At 35.9% G+C, this 22,126-nt stretch overlaps 1 protein-coding gene across 3 annotated transcripts in view; it reads left to right on the forward strand.

Annotated features, from left to right (window-relative positions):
* The window catches only part of Nupl1 (nucleoporin like 1), a 60,756-nt gene that overhangs the window by 36,093 nt on the left and 2,537 nt on the right, over nt 1-22,126 (forward strand). For 2 of the 3 annotated variants that reach the window (XM_013036045.1, XM_013036047.1), the window contains 8 exons: nt 1,736-1,801; nt 2,264-2,438; nt 4,443-4,522; nt 6,529-6,647; nt 7,024-7,106; nt 13,534-13,735; nt 19,711-19,809; nt 21,213-21,308. In XM_013036045.1, coding sequence (XP_012891499.1) covers nt 1,736-1,801; nt 2,264-2,438; nt 4,443-4,522; nt 6,529-6,647; nt 7,024-7,106; nt 13,534-13,735; nt 19,711-19,809; nt 21,213-21,308 — 920 coding nt within the window. The remainder of the gene's footprint in view (nt 1-1,735; nt 1,802-2,263; nt 2,439-4,442; nt 4,523-6,528; nt 6,648-7,023; nt 7,107-13,533; nt 13,736-19,710; nt 19,810-21,212; nt 21,309-22,126) is intronic. The other variant, XM_013036046.1, reaches the window with a different exon arrangement.

Here is a 22,126-nt window from a genome sequence, read left to right on the forward strand (position 1 = left end):
TCACGGTCTCTCCTGCCCGGGCTGGCTTTGAACCGCGATCCTCAGATCTCAGCCTCCTGAGTAGCTAGGATTACAGGCGTGAGCCACCAGCGCCCGGCTCGGCTTTTTTCTTTTTGCTTATGTGGTGCTGAGGAATCGAACCCAGGGCCTCATGCATGTAAGGCAAGCACTCTACCACTGAGCCACCTTCTCAGCCCCTTTTCTCTCTTTTTCAAAAGAAAATTTATTGTCTATTAAAGATGCTATACAGAGAAGTTGTAACCTCAGCAAGGTTGTTACATCAGTAAGGTCATGAGTACATTTCTTGTCAAGCATTGTTACCCCCTCCTTTGTTTTGTTTTTGAGATAAAGGTTTCAAAAGTTTTGTCTGAACTGTCTTTCCCTGGACCATAGTCCTCCTACTATGCTGGGATTCCAGCAAATGGCACCACACTGCCTTGTTTGTTGAACTAAGGCTGCATTAACCTCCCCACCCTTCACTCCCAAGGCTGGCCTCAAACTTAAAACCTTTCTTATCTCTGTCTATTCTAGCAGCTGGGATTACATACGCTTACTACCACAGCCAGCCTTACTGCATCATTTTTATATGTATAAACTGCACACTGTTATTATTTCCTACATCTTCAGTGAACATGGTTTCATACATATGTTTGAAGAGGATTATTGTTTTTATTTCCAGTTATCATGATTATTTTTATTGCCAATTATATTTTCTCATCTAATTCCTATTACTTGAGTTATTTTTTTAGCTCCCTATTAAGGGTAATAAAGATATTGGTTGAATATCCCTTATACAAAATAAAAGTTTTTCCAGTTTTGGATTTTTTTCATTTTGAAATGTTTGTATAAAATTTGTAAGTTGAGCTTACCTAATCCAAACTTTTAAAAGTTTAAATGAAGCAGCTGAGAGATTAAATTCTAGGGTTATAAAATCTTAAGTTCTAGTTCATTACAGTAAGCTGAATTTAGTTGTTTCTGACTGACTGCATTAATCATTTGTGATTCCTTTGTTATCCATTTAAATGTATTTTTATTTTCCAAAAACAAATGAAAGTTAAAACAAATGAAGTTAAAAATAATGAAGTATTTTGAACCTCTTTTATGAGTTTTATAGAAATTAATTAAGCTTATTTAATTAGTGCTTTAATATTTCGTTTCTTCTTCTTCTTTTTTTTTTGGTCAGTTGTGGGGCTTGAACTCTAGACCTGCGTGCTGTCCCTGAGCTCTTCAGCTCAAGGCTAGTGCTCTACCACTTGAGCCTCAGTGCCACTTCTGGCCTTTTCTGTTTATGTGGTGCTGAGGAATTGAACCCAGGGCCTCATGCATATGAGGCAATCACTCTACCACTGAGCCACCTTTCCAGCTCTGCTTTAATATTTTCAAATTAAAAATATCAGTTAAAGAATCCTTGTAGAATCCTTTAGCCAGAGCAAGCAGTTAAGCATCACATTCAATATGTAGTATTTTCTGATGTTAGGCATTTAGTTGTTTTCAAATGTGCTTACAACAGACACCAAGTCATTTTAGAAATCTTAGTGTCAAATAAATTGCTAAAATTATTTAAGTTAGGAAGTATATAGCTTTTTTCTTTTATAGAGAAGTTTTGAAGTCATCCAAAAAAAGTATAAATGGAAAAAATTGTAGTTTCTTATATTTTAACACATACTCTTAGAAAACTCACCTTCAGCTTTTTAAGAGTCTGTTGGTCTTTATGCATCTGTTACTTCTTTCTTAGGGATAGTAAAGCCCTGAAGGATGAAAATCTCCCTCCTGTCATCTGCCAGGATGTAGAAAATCTACAGTGAGTATCAAATGGAATTAGATAATTATGTTTGGGAGAATTCTGTAATCTATTTTAGGGGAAACATTTCTTCCTCCTCCACATTTTAACTTGGGTTAAAATTTATTGCTTTTAAAAACATAAAAATAGGAGCTGGGAAGGTGGCTCAGTGGTAGAGTGCTTGCCTTGCAAGCCTGAGGCCCTGGGTTCGATTCCTCAGCACCACATAAGCAAAATAAAAAGCCGGAAGTGGCGCTGTGGCTCAAGTGGTAGAGCACTAGCCTTGAGCTGAAGAGTTGAGGGACCGTGCCCAGTCCCAGAGTTCAGGCCCCACGACCGGACCCAAAAATAAATAAAAAATAAAAACATAAAAATAAGGATTATTTAACTACCATTCTATTAAAAATAACTATGTGAATTATAGGTGAATTCTTAGTTTTTGTTTCTTAATATACTTAAGTTCAGTTTTGTTTACTATTTTAGGAAATTTGTGAAGGAACAAAAACAGGTCCAAGAAGAAATTAGTAGAATGTCTTCAAAAGCAATGCTTAAAGTCCAGGAGGATATTAAAGCCCTAAAGCAGCTTCTGTCATTGGCTGCCAGTGGACTGCAGAGAAACACCCTCAATATTGACAAATTGAAAGTAGAAACTGCTCAGGTATGCCAACCTAGTCATTTTACCGTAGGATGCTTTGTACTTCTTTTTTTTGTAAGATGAGAATCGGGATTGTGTAATTGTAAACTTTGATACACATGTACTACAAGAAAACTAGATCGATCATTCATATAATGTTACTTGTTTTATTAAATATTACTGTATGAATCAGTATCCTAAGCAACTTTCATCTATTAACCTTGTTCAGTTTTCACGGCAGCTCTTTGAGGTGGATACTCTTATCTTCAGTATATATAAAAAAAAATAGAGAACTATGTCAGTAAGTTGAGAAGTCTGGATTCAGACCTGGTACTCCCAACTCTACAGTTATGCCCTTAGCTGTTTTGTTTCTTGAGTGGCTAAATTGATCTGTTACAGAAGAAGAAAACAGACTGAGTGTTCATGATGGTGTTCTTACAATATAGAGAATGATACCTCTATGTTCAATCTTGAAAAACAGATAATGGGCAAAAAAACAGCAGTATGACGTAGGACTGCTTTACTTTGCTGCAGTGTCAGAGTCTAGATTTGGCAAAATTCATGTTTGATGATCCAGACCTTTCCAGGGCATTTGCATGCAAGTAACAGTTTAATAGTAAAAAGGAAATGCAGAGACATGGTGCTGGTAGCTCATGCCTATAGTCCTAGCTGAGATATAATAAAGATCACAATTTTGGGGCTGGGAAGTTGGCTCAGTGGTAGAGTGCTTGCCTTGCATGCCTGAGGCCCTGGGTTCAATTCCTCAGCACCACATAAGCAAAAAGGAAAAAGCTGGAAGTGGCGCTGTGGCTCCAGTGGTAGGGCACTAGCCTTGAGCTGAAGAGCTGAGGGACAGTGCCCAGGCCCAGAGTTCAGGCCCCACAACCGGACCCCCCCAAAAAAAATCACAATTTCGAAGCCTGCGCAGGCAGGGAAATCCTTAAGACTTATCTCTAATTACCCCCACAGAAGAACCCCAGGTGGACCTATAGCCAAGTGGTAGAGAGCTATCCTGGTTCAGGACAGCACCCAGGCCCTGAGTTCAAGCCTCAGGACCAGCACACACAAAAAAGAATAGATGTTGAAAAAGAGACTAAATTAGAGGTTGAAAAGCAGTGAAAAGATAGGAAAGTAGGATTTAAGGAAGTAAAGTAATATTAGTATCACAAAATGATTGGGTACAAGACAGAAACGGCACTGTGGAATAATGGTAGAAAATTGTTTGATATGTAAGCTTTTTCTTTTTCTCATTTTTTTGGGGAGGAAGGGGGGGTCAGTCGTAGCGGCTGAACTCTGAGCCTCGGTGCCGCCCCTCAGCTCTGCATGCAAGGCAAGCACTCTACCACTGAGCCACCTTCCAGCCCCTTTATGTAAGCTTTTAAAATACCAGTCTGACCAGTCTGGTTGTGTTTTTTTTTTTATTGTGAAAATACTGTACAGAGGGGTTGCAATTACATGGACAAGATAATGAGTACATTTCTTATCAAGCATTGTAGCCTCCTCCTTTATTTCCCCTTCCCATCCCATCCTCCTCCACTCTCCCCCCAGCCCTCCCCCCCACCAAAGTTGTAACTATATTTCTTTATAAGAAAAGAAACATTATGTACTTTATAGGGCTATTATTGAGGTGTAACCAATAAAGCCTTCATCATAGGCCTTGAAGTATTATAAGCATCCAAATATTGTTGCCAACATCAGCTTACTTTATTGTTTCTACTAATATACATTAGTATATTAAGTTGTAGCATAGATTTTTTCAATTAGAATTCTGTACAGTTAAGTTCATGAATTGCACAGAATTCTACTCATAGTTCTTTAAATATATCAGCAGTTTATTAAGATTTTATAATAAAATTAGTTAAAAGTTTGTCTTCTTCCGAAAGAAACTTGAATAATTTATAAAGAGCTTCACCTATCTCTTAGGGAAGCATGAACCTCCAGCTGGTATTGCTTGAAATCTCTGTCCAGAAACAGTATTTTCAATTAGCTCTTAACTACCTTTTTTTTTTTTAACCTCTGATACATTAGGAATTAAAGAATGCTGAAATAGCTTTAAGAACACAGAAAACACCACCTGGACTTCAACATGAAAATACAGCTCCTGCTGAGTAAGTTACTAGATTTTTCAAAACAAATGTTTCTAATTATAAGAAAGCATAATGGGCTAAGGCTCAGACGATTGAGCATCTGCCTAGCAAGCACAGGTACCTGAGTTCAGACCCCTGTACTACAAGATTTTTAAAAGAGAGAAAGCAGAACAATAGTAATATACAAGCTACATATTTCTAGTTTACTTTGTGGACAGGCTGTATTAATATGAATTTTACATGGCCTTTTAAATTTATTTCTTCTAAGAACCCTAAGGCAGTAGGTTGTTATTCCCATTTTACTGAAGGATAAGGAAGGCTGAGATCTGAACTTTGAATCATTTTGATAGCTGGTATGTACTTGATGCTTACCAATTGTGGAACAGTTTACTCGGTACTGTCCATGCCGACCTCCAGTTACTGTATTCACAAAACCTCCACAGCTGTTACTGCAGGGTGGTGGTAAGAATACAGAGGCATACAGGAGGTGAGTGGTTAGTTTGTCTGTTGGATTCCTGGCTGTGTTTTTTTCCTTTTAGCTTTTTATTATGCTACTATATGGGACGTAAAAGTCTCAAGAATAGCACAAAAGTTTCCTGTGTGGATTTCATCTAGGTCCTTTATGTATTCACATTCTTACCATGTTTTGTTTCTTGTTCTCTGTATACATTTTTCCTTCAAAACAGTTTACAAGTATTTTAGTGTGTTTTTCTTAAAAATTGGGATAATTGCTAATGTCCTAGTATAATTAACCAAAATAAGGAAACCTACAATGGAACTCCTGTTACCTTACTCAGATCAATATGTTATGTGCTTGCACTATACTTCCTCTGACTTGTTCCTCACACTGACAGCAGTGCTACTTTCTCTAAAAGCTTTCAAAGTTGCTTATTTCTTATAGAAAATACTCACATTCCTCTTATTACTATAAGAACTGTAAGTATTTGGTTATAAAATCTGATTATTTTAGACTTACAAAAAATTGTAAAGATAGTATTTCCTTTCATACCTTTCCTTGCTTTCTTTTCCATGGTGTTAATATGTAACTGTAGTTATCACAGGAGGAAATTAACATTGGTACAGTGTTACTGATTAAAACATTGAACTTACTGAAACTTTACAGCTGTTTACACCAGTGTGCTTTTTCAGATCCAGGATCCTGTTGAGGGTTCACATTGCATCTCTGTAATTTCTTCTTAAACTCCTATCTGTAATATTTATTGAGTCCTTCCTTATTTGGGGTGACCTGTTACTTTTAAAGACTATTAAGTTATTTAGTATTATATCCATTAATTTAGATTTGTGTCCCATGTTGAAAATAATGATAGGATGTTAACTTACAGTGTTTCTAAGTTTTTACTTCCGTGATGTGATCTCTAAGTTATTTTATCTTTAAGTAGTTGTACCATTTCACAAATCAGTTTGAGTACAATGCACCTTGATTGATACCACACCTTTCAACAATTTTCCTCAACCCTCCTAAAGCAATCCCTCCCTTCTTCTCTTCATTTGTTTTTCTTTTTCTTTTTTTTTTGGGGGGGGGGTGTCGGTCATGGGGCCTGAACTCGGCCTGGGTGCTGTCCCTCAGCTCTTCAGCTCAAGGCTAGTGCTCTATCACTTGAGCCACAGCGCCACTTCCGACTTTTTTGTTTTTGCTTATGTGGTGCTGAGGAATCGAACCCAGGGCCTCAGGCATGCAAGGCAAGCACTCTACCACTGAGCCACCTTCCCAGCCCTTCATTTGTTTTTCTTCCATAATTTGTGAATTATATATCAAACTTATTTAGGGGGGGAGGGAGAGAAAGCAGTAGAAAAGTGAGGTAGGGGGTAATAAGTTCACAAGGAATGTACTTACTACCTTATGTAACTGTAACCCCTCTGTACATCACCTTGACAATAAAATTTTTTTTCAAAAAAGGATTTAAAGGCCACATTCAAAAGAATGCATGTATTTATTTGGTATTTTGAATATAAAGAGAACATTGTTTTTAAAGTTTTTATCTGACTTTTAAAATGTATTTTTGTAGTTATTTCAGAATCTTGGTTCAGCAATTTGAGGTACAGCTTCAGCAGTATAGACAGCAGATTGAAGAACTAGAAAACCATCTTGCCACACAAGCAAATAATTCACATATAACTCCTCAAGGTAACATGCTTACTATGGAATTGCTTTGTGATAATACTATTTTAATGGTAAGAAAGAGACCAGACTCATTGTATAGAAGGTATATACTAGTGGCTCTCTTAAGCTATTGTAAGAAAATTCCCTTAAAAGTCTTTGATTTCCCTGTAAATACAAAATATTGCACTATGAGTGGTTACTGTTATGAAGAGGGCAAGTCTTAGGCCTGCCCCTTCTCAGATTACTGATACAGATGTCCTTCTCTTAATCTACTTTATCTGTCAGCTTTTCAAGTATGGGAACATAGATGGAGGTTTTTTTTCCTACAAATTAACTATACCAAAAGTAGTAGAAAAATAAAATGGTTATATTTGTTTTACAATAAAATTTTCTTTTATAGATTTATCAATGGCTATGCAGAAAATTTATCAAACATTTGTAGCTTTAGCTGCACAACTTCAGTCTATTCATGAAAATGTTAAGGTAAGCGTTCATTGTCAATACATACATCTGGATGTCGAGATCCAAGTGTTCATTTGGGAATACATATGGTTATGCTTAATACAGAAATAGTTCAAATTACATGTCAGTGAAAAGACTAAGATTTACAGCCTTTGATAAAGGTCCGTTTTTCAAAAAGATCCAAGTGCCCAATATAGTCTGTACATTAGGAATCAGTATTTGTTTTACTCATCCTCTGTTAGATATTCATATTGTTTCCATCTCTTCACCACTATAAATAGCACTGCAGAAAATAAACATTCCTAGCAAAACCTTTTGTACCAAATTAATATGATAGGTATTTTAAATGTATGTTGGCCATAGCATTAAAAATTTGCTTATAACATTTCTTTGTTCTGTTACTGTTACTGGTTTTAGAAGTACTAGTGTTTGAACTCAGGGCCTCATATTTGTTTTTTGGTTTTTTTTTTTTTTGGTCCGGTCGTGGGGCCTGAATTCTGGGCCTGGGCGCTGTCCCTCAGCTCTTCAGCTCAAGTAGCACTCTACCACTTGAGCCACAGCGCCACTTCCAGCTTTTTCTGCTTATGTGGTGCGGAAGCATAGAACCCAGAGCCTCATGCATGCAAGGCAAGCACTCTACCACTGAGCCACCTTCCCAGCCCCTCATATTTGTTTAGCTTACTTGCTTTAGTAGTACTCTATTACTTGAGTCATTCCTTCAACTTCCTTTCTTTGATCTAAATACAGGGAGCACTTAGTACTTATTAAATGTGTAATTTATCCCTTTTTTTTTTTTTTAGTTACTAAGGTTTGAATTTGGGGCTTTGTACTTGCTAGGTGCTTCACTACTTAAGCCATACCTCCAAACCAAAACTATTTTTATCCTCAAGTATTATTGTTAGTTTGAAGTATATTTTTTTACATAATCAAGCAGAAATACACTTTTTCCACATAAGCAAGTATACATTCTTATCCATGGTTCAGGAAATTCTTTAGAATTCAAAGCAGCTAAAAGCAAGTATGAAAAAATTGTATAGAACAATTTTTAATTGAGCTTATCAATATTTTAGAAGTTAACCATTTAAATAGGATCATTTTTAAATGATAGCACATTTTAAGCCTTTTGCTTTTACAAATTTGAAACTTTAAGCCAAAATTTTATGAATTTTTATTAGATTTTCTTGGAAACCTAATCAGTCTGTAATAAACATTGTTTTAATTTGGTAAAGATGAAAATAGATGGGGCTGGGAAGGTGGCTCAGTAGTAGAGCACCTGCCTCGCAGGCCTGAGGCCCTGGGTTCGATTCCTCAGCACCACATAAGCAAAAAGAAAAAAGCCGGAAGTGGCGCTGTGGCTCAAGTGGTAGAGTGCTAGCCTTGAGTGGAAGAGCTGAGGGACAGCGCCCAGGCTCAGAGTTCAGGCCCCACGACTGGACCCAAAAAAAAAAAAAGATGAACATAGATTGTCACTTTAAAGTCTGTCTTAGGTTTGTTTATTTATTTATTTTTTTTTGTCGGTTGTGGGGCTTGAACTTGGGCCTGGACGCTGTCCCTCAGCTCTTCAGCTCAAGGCGAGCGCTCTACCACTTGAGCTACAGTGCCACTTCCGGTTTTCTGGTGGTTTATTGGAGATAGGAGTCTCATGGTGTCTCCTGCCCGGGCTGGCTTTGAACTGCGATCCTCAGATCTCAGCCTCCTGAGTAGCTAGGATTACAGGTGTGAGCCTCCTTGTACAACTAATTGCCAATTTAAAAGAATTCTATATATGTACATACATATAAGGAGCTCCCACCTCACTCAAGCCATGAGGGTCCATATCAGTTTGTTGAAACAGTTCTCTCTCAGAGCAGAATTTCGCTTTCCTGTGGAGTAAAGCGCACCCTAGATGTTAAGTACACACTTGTAGGCTTTCTACTCTGCAGTTGGAAAAACATATGTTATTTGGTAACATGAGATTTTTATAAAACATAATAAACATAACCTGAATTTTTTTGTGGGGGAGAGAGGGGGTTGGTTGTGGGGCTTGAAATGTGGGCCTGAATGCTGTCCCTGAGCTCTTTAGCTAAAGGCTAGTGCTCTACCACTTGAGGCACAGCACCACTTCCGGTTTTCTGGTGGTTAATTGAAGATAAGAGTCTCTCTGACTTTACTTCCTGGGCTGGCTTTGAGCCCTGATCCTCAAATCTTAGCCTTCTGAGTAGCTAGAATTATAGCTATGAGTCACTGGTGCCTGGTAACCTGAATGTTTTATCTCTTCTCTTGGTTTTGTTTTGTGCTGGTCCTGGGCCTAGAACTCAGAGCATGGGCTCTGTCCCTGAGTGTTTCTGCTAGCATTCTTACAGCTCTACTTCTGTCTCTTTTTTTGTGCTTAATTAGAGAGAAGAGTCTCATGAGGTTTCCTGCCCAGGGTAACTTTGAGCCCTGCTCCTCAGATCTTACTATGCATCTGAAGGAGGACTAAAATCTGTGTGATACTTTATATGTGAATGTGCAAAAGTAGAAGATAGATGGGGGAAGCTCAGCAACAATGTTTTCTTCACATTGCACACCTACTTCTGCCTCCTTACTTTCCCAACTTTTAGTTTTTAGAATGTCCAGTTACTCGTTTTGAAGTTTTGGAACATTAAGTACAGACCACTCTATAAAGGGATGATGGTACTCTTAAATATTTTTCATTTTTTTAAATTATTATTTATTTATTTATTTTGTTGGTTGTGGTCCTTGAATTCACAGCCTGAGCTCACAAACTCACACTTTGAGCCACAGCTTCACTTCTGGTTTTCTGGTGGTTAATTGGAGATAAGAATCTTAGGGATTTTCCTGTCCAGGCTGTCTATGAACCTTGGTCCTGAGATCTCAGCCATCTGAGTAGCTAGGAGTAGCTAGGCATGAGCCACCAGTGCCTGGCTTAAATTTTCATTATTAGTGTCACCATTTATTCCCCAGCAAGATTGAAGAAAGTAGTTTGATTTCTCATATAGGGCCAGAGAAATTTGTTGAAGCTGAGACTTTTTTAGTAGTGTTACTTTGTTATGTCTAAAGTATTTGTTGTTTAGTTTTATTATTATTTTTTGCCAGTCCTGGGGCTTGAACTGAGAGCCTAGGTACTGTCCTTGAGCTTCTTTTGCTCAAGGCAAGCACTCTATCACTTGAGCCGCTATGCCACTTCTGTTTTTTTTTCTGTCTATGTGGTACTGAGGAATTGAACCCAGGGCTTCATGCATGCTAGACAAGCACTCTACCACTAAACCACATCTTCAGCCCTATGTCTAAAGTCTTTGATGATTCCCTTACCATGAAAAAAACCCTTTTATATCACATTTACTTTAACAAAAAAATGTTAGGAAGTTGAAACATTTGTTGTTGTTGAGTATAGTTATTAGAGCGAGGAGGGTAAATATACACAAAATACTTTATGTACACATGTAGAATGGAACATAGCAGGTTGGTGAGCCTGGTTGGAGAATAGGGAGGGGAGGAGGAGAATCAAGAAGGATCATATTCATAAATGGACTTTTTGAAATGAAAGCTCCTTGTACACCTAATTGACAATTAAAAAAAAGCCTTAAGCTGGGTACAAGGGGCTCATGCCTGTAATTCTCAGGAGGCTGAGATCTGAATATGAAGGTTCAAAAGAGGAGAGAGTCCATGAGACTCTTATCTTCAATTAGCCATCAAAAAGCCCAGAGTAGAGCTGTGGCTTAAGTGACGGTGGTGCCCTTGAGCACAAAGCTCAGACATAGACCCCAGGCCTTCTGTTCAAGCCCCAGGACCAGGGACAAATGTTTAAAAAAGCTTTATATCATAGGAAAAGCCTGAATGCTAGTTCATTCCAAGATTTCCTCACTATCAATTTGTCCTTTGTTTTAGTTCTGCTGCTCCTTGAACATTGCAGTTTTCCATCTTCTAGAGTCTTCATTATCTTTCTTGACGGTTTTATGGTTTTCATCATAGAAGTCTTACACCTCCTTAATTAAGTTTACTCCTTAAGTATTGGATTTTATTTATTTATTTTTGTCATTTTGGGGGCTTGAACTCTGGGCTTGCATGCTGTCCCTCAGCTCTTCAGCTCAAGGCTAGTGCTCTACCACTTGAGTCACAGCACCACTTCTGGTTTTCTGCTGGGTTATTGGAGATAAGAGTCTCAGGGACTTTCCTGCCTGGGCTGGCTTTCAGCCTCCTTAGTAGCTAGAATTACAGGTGTGAGCCACCGGCGACCAGTTCTTTCTTCAGTCGATTGTTATTGTATAGAAGGCCACTAATTTTTTTTTATGCTTCCTGCCCAGTTCAAAACTGGGCAGGAAAGTCTGTGAGACTCTTATCTCCAATAAAGCATTCAGAAAACTGGAAGTGCCGCCGTGGCTTAAGTGGTAGAGCGCTATCCTTGAGTTGAAGAGCTGAGGGACAGTGCCCAGGCCCAGAGTTCAAGCCCCACAACCAACAACAAAAAAGAATCTAGGGACTTTTCTGCCCCAGCTGGCTTTGAACTGTGATCCTCAGATCTCAGCCACCTGAGTAGCTAGGATTACAGGCGTGAGCCACTGCCACCCAGCTAGGATTTTTTGTTGTTATTGCTTTTTTAATCAGATATAACAGTCTAGGGTGACAGTTACTTTCTTTCATGCTTTGGAATACATAATTTCATGCCATTCTGACTTTCAGAGTTACTTCTTTTTTATGGGTATGTTATGTATGCTGGTACTGGGGCTTGAAGTCAGGGCCTCATGCTCACACTTGGGTTTTTTGCTCAAAGCTTGCATTCTTTTATACTTGAGCCACACTTCCACCAAACTTTTTTCCTGCCCAGACTGGCTTTGAATCAGCATCCTCAAACCTTGGCTTCCTGAGTAGCTAGGATTACAGGTGTGAGCCTCCTTGTACAACTAATTGCCAATTTAAAAGAATTCTATATATGTACATACATATATACATATATCTGTATATAATATATATGTATATATAGCATATTCTTCATATTTTGAGTATACTGTGTCTTACAGAAGTTCTTTCCTATTTGTCTATTTGGTATCCTAAAAGCCTTCTGTATTTGGATGACTATCTCTTAAGATTTGGGAAATTTTCTGTTACTTTATTGAATATATTTTCTATGCCTTTAGCTTGTACTTCTTTTTTTCCTATGCTTATGAGTTATAAGTTTGATCTTTTAGTTATGTCTCAGTGTCTTTCATGTTGTACTCATACTTTATTATTTTTCTTTATGTTTATCTGAATGTTCTAAATCATCTATCTTATTTTCAAGCCCTGATATTTATGTTCAGTTTTATTTAGTGTATTAGCTAGCTTTTCAACCTAATTTTCAAGTTACTCGGTTTTTCATTTCCAGAGTTTTAAATTTCATTTTTCACATATTCTATATCTTTATCGAATTCATCTTTATTGTCTTGCATTGCCCTGGTATTTCTTTTCCCTTGCTTGGAATTCATTCAGGTGTTTTGTTTTTTTTTATGTCTACTTTATTTTATTTTTTATTTTTTGAGTCCAGTCATGGGGCCTGAACTCTGGGCCTAGGCGCTGTCCCTCAGCTCTTCAGCTCAAGGCTAGCGCTCTACCACTTGAGCCATAGCACACTTCCGGCTTTTTATTTTTTTGCTTATCTGGTGTTGAGGAATGGAACCCAGGGCCTCATGCATGCAAGGCAAGTGCTCTACCACTGAGCCACCTTCCCAGCCCTATGTTTACTTTAATTACATTGAACATTCTTAATATTCTTTCTTGAGTTCATTGTCTTAAAATTATATCTAGGTCAGTATAATCAGGCAAAATCTTAACATGTACAATAACTAATGCGAAATTAGTTCATTAGTGCTGAAAGGGTGAGTCCAGTAGTAACTCTGGGTGCATTCTGCCACTTCTTAGCTTCTGTTCACCTAATTAGATAATTTCTGTTATCATCTATGTTACATTGGATAACTTGGTCATTTTTCTGCCCTTAGTTATGCTAGCTCAACCATCTTCATTGAATAATAATGAAACAGTACTATAAAGAGTGGGCTTTTATTATGCCCTCCACCTTCCCTCTGTGTACTTTAGCATGTCACCTAGCTTTTTATAGAAAACATTTAACAAGTCTATATTTAATGCTGGCTTTCGGTCTAAAAGTTATGAAAAGGTATGTATTTGAGAGAAAATTTCATGAAATTAATACTTAATACTACTCTGCTTATCTAAAAGTTTAGCTAATTTGTGGTAAATAACCCAGTATATGTGAGGTGGCATTTTGTAAGATAAATATGACAAAAATAGGGAGCCCTGGTGCTACTCTCACACTCAAGACTTCTTGAATCAATATATATTACTTGCCCTCTAATTTACAATTCACTACCATATAAATAATAGAGGTACTATATTTGGGAACTTATCTCTGCTTGGTGCATTTACTTGTTACCATCAAAAAAAACCTAAGGTTTTTTTTTCCCTACTTCTTTAGGTGCTCAAGGAACAGTACCTTGGCTACCGGAAAATGTTCTTGGGAGATGCTGTAGATGTTTTTGAAGCCAGGCGAACAGAAGCTAAGAAGTGGCAGAATGCACCCAGAGTTACTACTGGACCCACCCCTTTCAGCACCATGCCAAATGCAGCAGCCGTTGCCATGGCTGCAACACTTACACAGCAGCAACAGCCTGCTACAGGTCTGAATGCATTCAAGTTATAGCTTCTTACTGTTCAAATGCAGAGCATTTATGTGCAGTTTTATATAAGTCTTCCTTTTGTGTGAGCACTGATAAAATTTCTATAAATAGCTGTTCCAGTACAATCCAAAAATTGTGATAGACACAATTATAAACATACCTGACAAGAAATGCAGGGTAGTTTAGCAATAATTATATATCAGATATTGAATATTGTGACTTTACATGTTTGCTGTATTGCTATCAAAGCCCTATAGAACATGGTGTTTCACTACTGAATTACACTTAAGAATAGTATTAGATTCTAAAATTGTGATTGTATCATTTATTGTTTTATAATCAGAGCTCATCCATTCATATGTTGCATTTTCATGTGTGACACTGGTAGATGGTGCATTTTCATTTTCTCTACATAATGACTGCACCGTGCCCACATTCAGGGTGTTTATCGACTGAAGAGGTATTGAAAAGATCATAATACATTTTATTTGTATGTATTTTGTCTGGAAATAATGGAGACTCTCTAAACCAAATTTTGAAGAAGATATACACTAGAATTATATCTTCTCAAAATGAATGACATAGCAACAGATAGATGTTTTTGTTTTTGTGTGTGTGTGTGTTGGTCCTGGGTTTGAACTCAGGGCCTGGGCACTATGCCTTAGTTTTTATTTTTTTTGTTTGTTTGTTTGTTTTGTTTTTTAACTCAAGCTAGCATTTTAATTCTTGAGCCACCATTCCATTTCTGGCTTTTTGGGGGGATTAATTGGAGATAAAATTCTGAAGGACTTTCTTACCTGGGCTGGCTTTGAATTTCAGTCCTCAGATCTTAGCCTCCTGAGTAGCTGGGATTATAGGCATCAGCCACGGATGCCCAGCTGGGAAGATGTTTGAGAAGTGGTTTGCACATGAAATAGCATCTGGGAAATTGGGCCGATAATTAGTGAAAGCAGATCCTTTCTGTCCCAGTTTAATTCCACTTGTAGAAATATTCTTCATGGTGTAGTTTTACAGTATTTCATTTTATCTATTGTCCTATTTATCAGGCTTGAAGTTGGTCATAGGAAAATGTAGTTTTAGTGGATATGGATTTTTTTGTCCTTGCATCATTTATAAATTTTTGAGTGGGCTTATTTATTCCATAGCATGTGTCTTCTAAGTAGTTCATATAATCCAGTAGTAAATTATAGTACAAAGGAAGTTTTTAACAATATGTACTTAAATTGCATTCAGGCTGCCTGTACTAGAGAAACATCTCTGGTTGCTGTTGGCAGTTTAACGAAATCCTTCATGTTTGGAGATATCATTGCTTTGCCATCAGTGAAGGACTGATGATAGATTTATGCCAAATCCACTATATTCCGTGGCTGGACCATGTGAATAGTAGGTAGCATAGGCACTATCTAGATGCTCTGTAGCTGGCTGGAATGTAGGGCTCTACTCTCCAGTATGGAGGGAAAAAGCCATTATGAAGTTGATTGCTCCAAAGAATCTATCCAATAATTACTATTATCAGTTCTCATGATTATAATCAAACCAATTTTAGTGCCATTTTACTTTTTTAAAACCAGTATTCACCCTAAAATAGATCAGAAGGCATGGGTTGGAGTATTTATTAAAATTAATTGGTTTCCTTGAATCAATAAATGAAAAAAGTCAGTTACCTGAACTGTTGTGTTCTACATGACCATACTATGGTGAATATCCAAGCATAAAGCAAAATCACTTGTCAGCTTTTTTATTAAAACTTTCTTGTGTAGACTGTTTCATCTTGAGAAATTTTAGGCTTTCACTCATATTTTTGGCTGAAAGATATGGGGGAAAAATATCTATACATATAGTGCTGACTTTGTGCTAAGTTTAGGGGTTACCAAGAGAGATGATACAGGTAGGATCTTTTTTCTGTGTGATGGGTAGAAAACATGTAAACATTTGTTTAGTTTGGAGTAATCATCCCAAAGAATCCTTTAATTAGGTCATATGTTTTAATTTTGGTAGACACTTGCCAAGTGTGTGTGTGTATGTGTGTATATATGTGTGTGTGTATGTGTGTATATATGTGTGTGTGTATGTGTGTACATACTGAGGCTTGAACTCAGGGCTTTGCACTCTCACTTGGTTTTTTCCCCTCATGCTGGAACTCTACTGCTTGAGCCATGCCTCTAGTTTCAGCTTTTTGGAGATAAGAGTCTTGTGGATTTGTCTGCCCAGACTGGGTTAGAACTGAGATCCTTAGATTTCAGCTTTCTGAGTTACTAGGATTATAGGAGTGAGCCACAGCTTGCTAGGCTGTTTACTGCTTTTAGTACGCTTGCAATTTTGGAGTCTACTTAAGTGGCAAGAACTGAAATTAGTCATCTACATAGTCTTTAGCTATGTTTTCAATTTGAGTTGTTGAAGTTTTAGGATTAAGAATTTAAACAATAGTATTAACAATTTTGTATTGTAGCTCTCTTCTCCTTTTTTTCTGCCAGGGTCATTTGGATAGTTATATCAGCATTACAGGCCAGATGATGAGAAACATTACATGTCTATTCTGTCTTGTACCAAATGACTTTGCTAGTCCATTCCCTTTAAGCCTTCCCATTCATAATGTCAGCTGTTAGTCATTAGTAACCTCACTGTGATTATGAGGTTCATTGGCTCTGGTAGGTAATGACTTTGTTAGTTTAACCATTTAGTGATGCCCCTATTTGTTGCATTTTATTATCTGCCCAGGGAATTAATCCCTCATGAATTTAAGTTCCAGTAACAAATTTAAATCATCTAGATGAAGTTAGGTAGAGCTTCTACACTTTTTATACACCATTGGTGAAATGTATGAAATGTAAGTTATTAGAGGAGTTTCAGTTTTATTTGCATGTAGATTTATTTCATTAATGTAAATAGGGATAAATTAACCTTTCTTAGACTTGCCATTTGAAAGTAATTGCTCTGTTGTCTTCGGATAGACTTAAATGACTCAGACCCTTCTTCAGTTTATTAATTTTTTTTTTTTTTGCCCTTAGTGGGGCTGGGGCTTAAACCCAGGACTTGGTATATGCTAAGCACTTGCTCTACCACTGAGCTACCCTCCAACCCCCAATTCTTTCTTAGTGACAAAAATATATGATAGGGGTTAGGCATGTGTGATTTATGGCTGTTTGTTCTGAAGCAAGAATTGATGAAAAACCAGCAGTGAAATGAGCATCATCTATCTGTGGATAAGTTGCATGTTAGTGGATCTTGAGTGCACTTGTCTGCAAGTGTCTCTCAAGCTTCCTAAAATGCTTAGACTTTCACATTAGGCTTTTTCGTATGATCTTAATTTAGGGTAGGTTTTTTTGTTTCATTTTGTTTTTCAAGCTGGGATTGGATTTTGCTGTAGTGTTTGACACTTCAAAGTTCTTGATGTTTACATAATAAGATTTTTCTCATGAGACTTAGCTGCTGTTTTTACAGCAAGCTGAGACATTTGTGAGGAATTTTGCTTTCTAGCTTTTAGTGAAGGTTTGGACGTTTAAGGTATAGTATTAAATAGGAACCTTTTTAACATTTTAGTTTCTCATGGTTTTGTGATTTTGTTGTATTTAACAACCAAAGGAATATTCCCCCTTAAGTCAGTAAGAATAAAAAATTTCAAATTGGGAAAAAGGCATTTTTGGTACTTGGGGAAAAATTATTTTAAAAGATCACATAGGAACTAACAGCACTAATAAAATTAGGCAATTTTGCTGATTGTGGAAATTTTTTAAAAAGAAAAATTAGCACTTTAATCCTTTATCTGTAATGGCAGTTTTACACTTAAGAAAGTAGAATATGTTCTGGCAAATATGAAGTACAGTGCTAAACTTGATTTTGTTGTATGTGACTATATCATATAGCAACTTTTGTAAAATGTTACTCTGTGAAGATTCACTTTAAGCAATCATTGGAATATATTACTATTAATTTGATTTTATGTGTGGAACTAAGAGCCTCTCATTAAGTGAGTATTCAAATCCCAAGCAGACTTGAATTGTTTACGTAACTTTTGCCTAAGGTATTTAAGATTCTGCTTTCTAATAGTGAAACTAATATACATATATATATGGTGACCAGAGTATAATATATGCTAATACTTTGGTGTGGGAGATATTTACCATGAGTTTTTACTATTTAAAAATGTTATACATTTGCCTACTAGTTTTATAAATGATCTTGCCTTCAGAATTTGTGTGAAGGTACAAAGCTCAGAATATCATGTATCTCTTGTGCAATGAAAAGTCTTGTCATTATTAGATATGAGTCTTGAGATCTTGAATATAATGATTAGAGACACTGTTCTGTTGCTCTTCAAGTCAGACCCATCCACAACAAAAAACATGCTATTTGGGTGACTTATGACCTGTAAAGCTGAGGGCTGTGGTGTACATTATTCTTTAGGGTCTTCCACCAGCAGTGCCTCCTGTTAACACGTGATACTAAAGTCTTTCAATGTAAAAGAAACTGGACGTGTGTTTTCTACATATTATTTTTGTTAGAAATAAGAAAATGATATGCTTAGTTTCTTTTTCCTATAGTAACATTTTACAAAACAGCTGCTAGGCAGGTATTTATTCTCAAATTAATCTGAAACTGGATGTAAAATTTAAATTCTTTTTTTAATTTATTTTTTTAGGAGTAGTATTAAAAACTCTGGCTGCTATTAGTTGTTTTTATTTTCTGGATAAAAGCTATTTGAAAAGTCCAGTTTTTGTTCCAGAGTAGCAAATTGTAGTTCCTCCTCTTTTGTTGTTTTTTTCTTAATTCTTTATAATTTTACACTACCTTTTGAATATACAAACCTCATTCTTCATTGGACAACTTGAAGGCTTCAATTTCTTTTAAAATTTAAATGTTGATATGTGTATTACTTTGGCATTCCCTAAACTTTGAGATGCACTGATCACTGTGCTTGAAAAAGACAAGACTGAAGATTGTACTATTAAATTTATTGAGTAATTTTCATAAATTATTTATCAACTGAGAGATTTTTAGATTTTTGTATTCTGCTTAGTTAAAAAAAAATAGTTACAAAGAGGGGCTAGTAAGTTTGATGCTATTCTTGACAAACAAACTCAGCCAAAAATCTTTAAAGTAGCATATGGGAAAAGGATGACAAGTGGCTCTGTATCTGAGTACATTTTCCAGAATGTTGGAAAGGAGCTTCTGAAATGAAGTTGTGAATGTATTTGATATGTCAAGGTGCGCAGTGGTGCCTTTTGTAAATGTTCATTATCTATCATTTAATCAGGTGATAAGTGGTGTGTTGTAGCAGAATATAAGAATAGATCTCAATCATCACTTTTTGTGAACAAGTTGGAATTGTCATGTTACTGTGTAATTGGTTTGCTTTAAAATGAACAATAAATTTAATAAAATTAAACATTGTCTTGTTTTTTTATCTATTTATTATCTATACCTATATATAATATAGGAATATTATGCCTAGTTTATTAGGTACTTTTATGTAGTAACATAGTTTTGCCATGTTTGTGTCAATTTCTGGATCAATTAATTGATATTTGACTCTAGCACTAGGAGCTTGTTTTAAAAAATAAAATGTAATTACCAGCTAGTTTATCAGAAGACAAATTGGGAGATCATAAAATAATTGTAGATCTATATCTAAAATAATTACAATTTCTGCTATATTAAAGACTTCAGGTTATATAGTCAATTAAACTAATATTTTTCATTGTAGTAAGCCTCTTGTAATTGGATTCTTCTAGGCAGTTTTGTTTAAAAACTTTTGAGGAGGTAGATAAATTACTTGGGGCTGGTAAGTTAGATCAGAAAGACATCTTGAAAACAAAAGTTTTAAAATAGAATTTGTTAAAAGTAATCTCTGTTCTAGTTTTAAAATAATTTGGTAAAGAAACTTTAATCTTGAAAGAGTAAGGCAAATTTGTTTCCCCCCCATTTTTTTTTCTTTTTCTTTTTCTTTCTTTTTTTTTTTTTTTTTTTTACACCAGGGCCACAGCCATCTCTGGGAGTTAGTTTTGGAACGCCATTCGGCTCAGGTATTGGTACTGGCTTGCAATCAAGTGGCTTAGGTTCTTCAAACCTCGGAGGTACACTTTAACTTTTCTAATGTTTCATTGAACTATTATACATTTGAATTGATAACCTGCTTTAAAAAAAAATCTAAGAGAGTCTGCTGCTATTTTGGATGTTAAAGTTCCATCTAGCAAAAATGATTCTCTAAACATAATCATTGCTTTCTAGTGTTAGAGTTAGAACTTAAATCACTCCAATCTTCTGTGATTACTAAATCAAAAATGCATTTAAACTATCAGTGGTAGGGAGTTTCTGTTCTCTAATCAGCATACTGAAATGAACTGGAGAATTCCTTACTTTTAATTGAATTTTTAAAATTTAGTAGTCTTAATATTTCTGGATGATTTACATTGTCTCCTGCATCCCTCAAAATGACACTAAATGGGGAATTAATTTTGTTATGAAGTAAATAGCTTGACTTATGTCCATTTTTAAGTACTTTAGGCAGATCTGACTGTATACATACTTAGAGGCATGAGTAGTTGAACTTACTTTAATAATGTCATAAATTAGTAAGGTAAGTTTTCAACAAAGACTCATGCTAAGTAAAAATGCACTCACAACTCTTTGATACAGATAATCTAGCATTAATTATATTTGACAATCACACTGTAGTCTGATGACTAAGGCTTATTTCCATTAAAATAGGAGAGGCCCCCAAACTATCAAGATAATTCAATATAGACTCTGTCCTATAACTAGAATTATGGCAGGCAATCCAGTTCCCATAATCTATTATGTAACCCAGTTTGCCATTTTAAGAGTTAAAGGCACTGATAACTGTTCATCTCAATCACAGCATAACCTAAAAAGAATTTGAATGTGTTCATATAGAACACATGTGGAATTAGTCTTCAAGTACCTAGGATCTGTGAGTGAACAGATTTATTTAAAAATATTTAAATTGTAATAAAATAAGTAAAAACCTGCCCCTTTTCATGTTTGCCACTGTTAACTAGGATAGTGGTGTGCTCAGAAGCCATTGCTATGGAATTGACTTGCAGTGACTAGCTTTTGTGTAGTTAGGCAGTTTCTCAATGGTTAAGATTATTAATCAAAAATGTTTTGGCAAAGAGTAGAATAAAATTATCCTGTGGTAACTGATATTTACAATGTGCATGTCATGCTTATTTATGAATTTAGTCAGTCTTTGTTTTTCAGAATAAATAGCCCTCAAGTAAATATATTTGTAACTTTATCCAAAACCTTCTTTGGATAGTCAATGAAATTTCTAGCACTTTTGCAAGAAATATATCAAAAGTTTTAATACTTTTAAGGATTAAGGAGATTTCCTTGATAAATCCAGTGTTCTCAACACTGTATATATTAGACTTTGGTAATTTTGGATTGACTTGTAAGTGTCCTTTAACCTGTGTTTTATGTACCATTGTATATTTTTCTATTACCCTTCCACCAGGATTTGGAACTAGCTCTGGTTTTGGATGCAGCACCACAGGGGCCTCCACATTTGGATTTGGAGCAACAAATAAACCCTCAGGAAGTCTTAGTGCAGGTTTGTGTGCTCCTGCCTGAGTCCAGGCAGATCTAAAGATGCAAATCATTGAAAATGCGTGTTGTGATTTCCAATAACCCTGAAAGAAGCATGCAAGCCTAAGTGATTATATAGCTTTCTCTCTTGTAGAAATTAAAGGGCAGGTGTGTAATCTTTGTAATAAGACTTCTAAGTTTTACTTACTAAATAACACCTCTTAACTAAATGGAAATTCGTTTGATTTCTAGAAAATAACTCATGGTCAGTTTTCTCATTGTTGTGAAAATGAACTTATCATTGTGAAACTTCAGTTCAGCCTTTTTAGTTGTTGTTATTATATATCCAGAAAAAACATATTTAATCCAAAGAAATTTTCTTTGGCTAAAAATCCCTCTTGATTTTAAAAAAACAACAACCTTACAAATGAGCATTCCTTTGGTTCTATATTTCATTTTTGAAATGCATATAATCTGTTGGCTCTTTTAGTAAAAAATTTCCAAATTTTGGTCTGTTTTTCATTTACCCTATACTCAAATAATGACTTGTTTTAACGTGTAATGCATAGGGTTCAATGCATGTTGAAAAGAAAGGCAAAACACTGTTAAAGGTGTGTTTAAAATTAGAGAATTTGAAGGAAATTCCATTTACTATTAGCTTAAAATCAGTACTTCCAAGGAGTATTATACAGAATTTAGTGATTTCATGATTATAAGCTAAATATTGTGTTAGTTTCTGGGGCAGCTGTAGGACTTGGTCTTAATTATGTACAAGTTCTTATAATCACAGCAATAACTACTGACTGATTTTTGCTGTACTCATTGTCTTGAGCACTGTGAGCC

The sequence above is a fragment of the Dipodomys ordii genome, unplaced genomic scaffold (genome assembly GCF_000151885.1).
Source record: "Dipodomys ordii isolate 6190 unplaced genomic scaffold, Dord_2.0 Scaffold243, whole genome shotgun sequence".
Classification (NCBI taxonomy): domain Eukaryota; kingdom Metazoa; phylum Chordata; class Mammalia; order Rodentia; family Heteromyidae; genus Dipodomys; species Dipodomys ordii.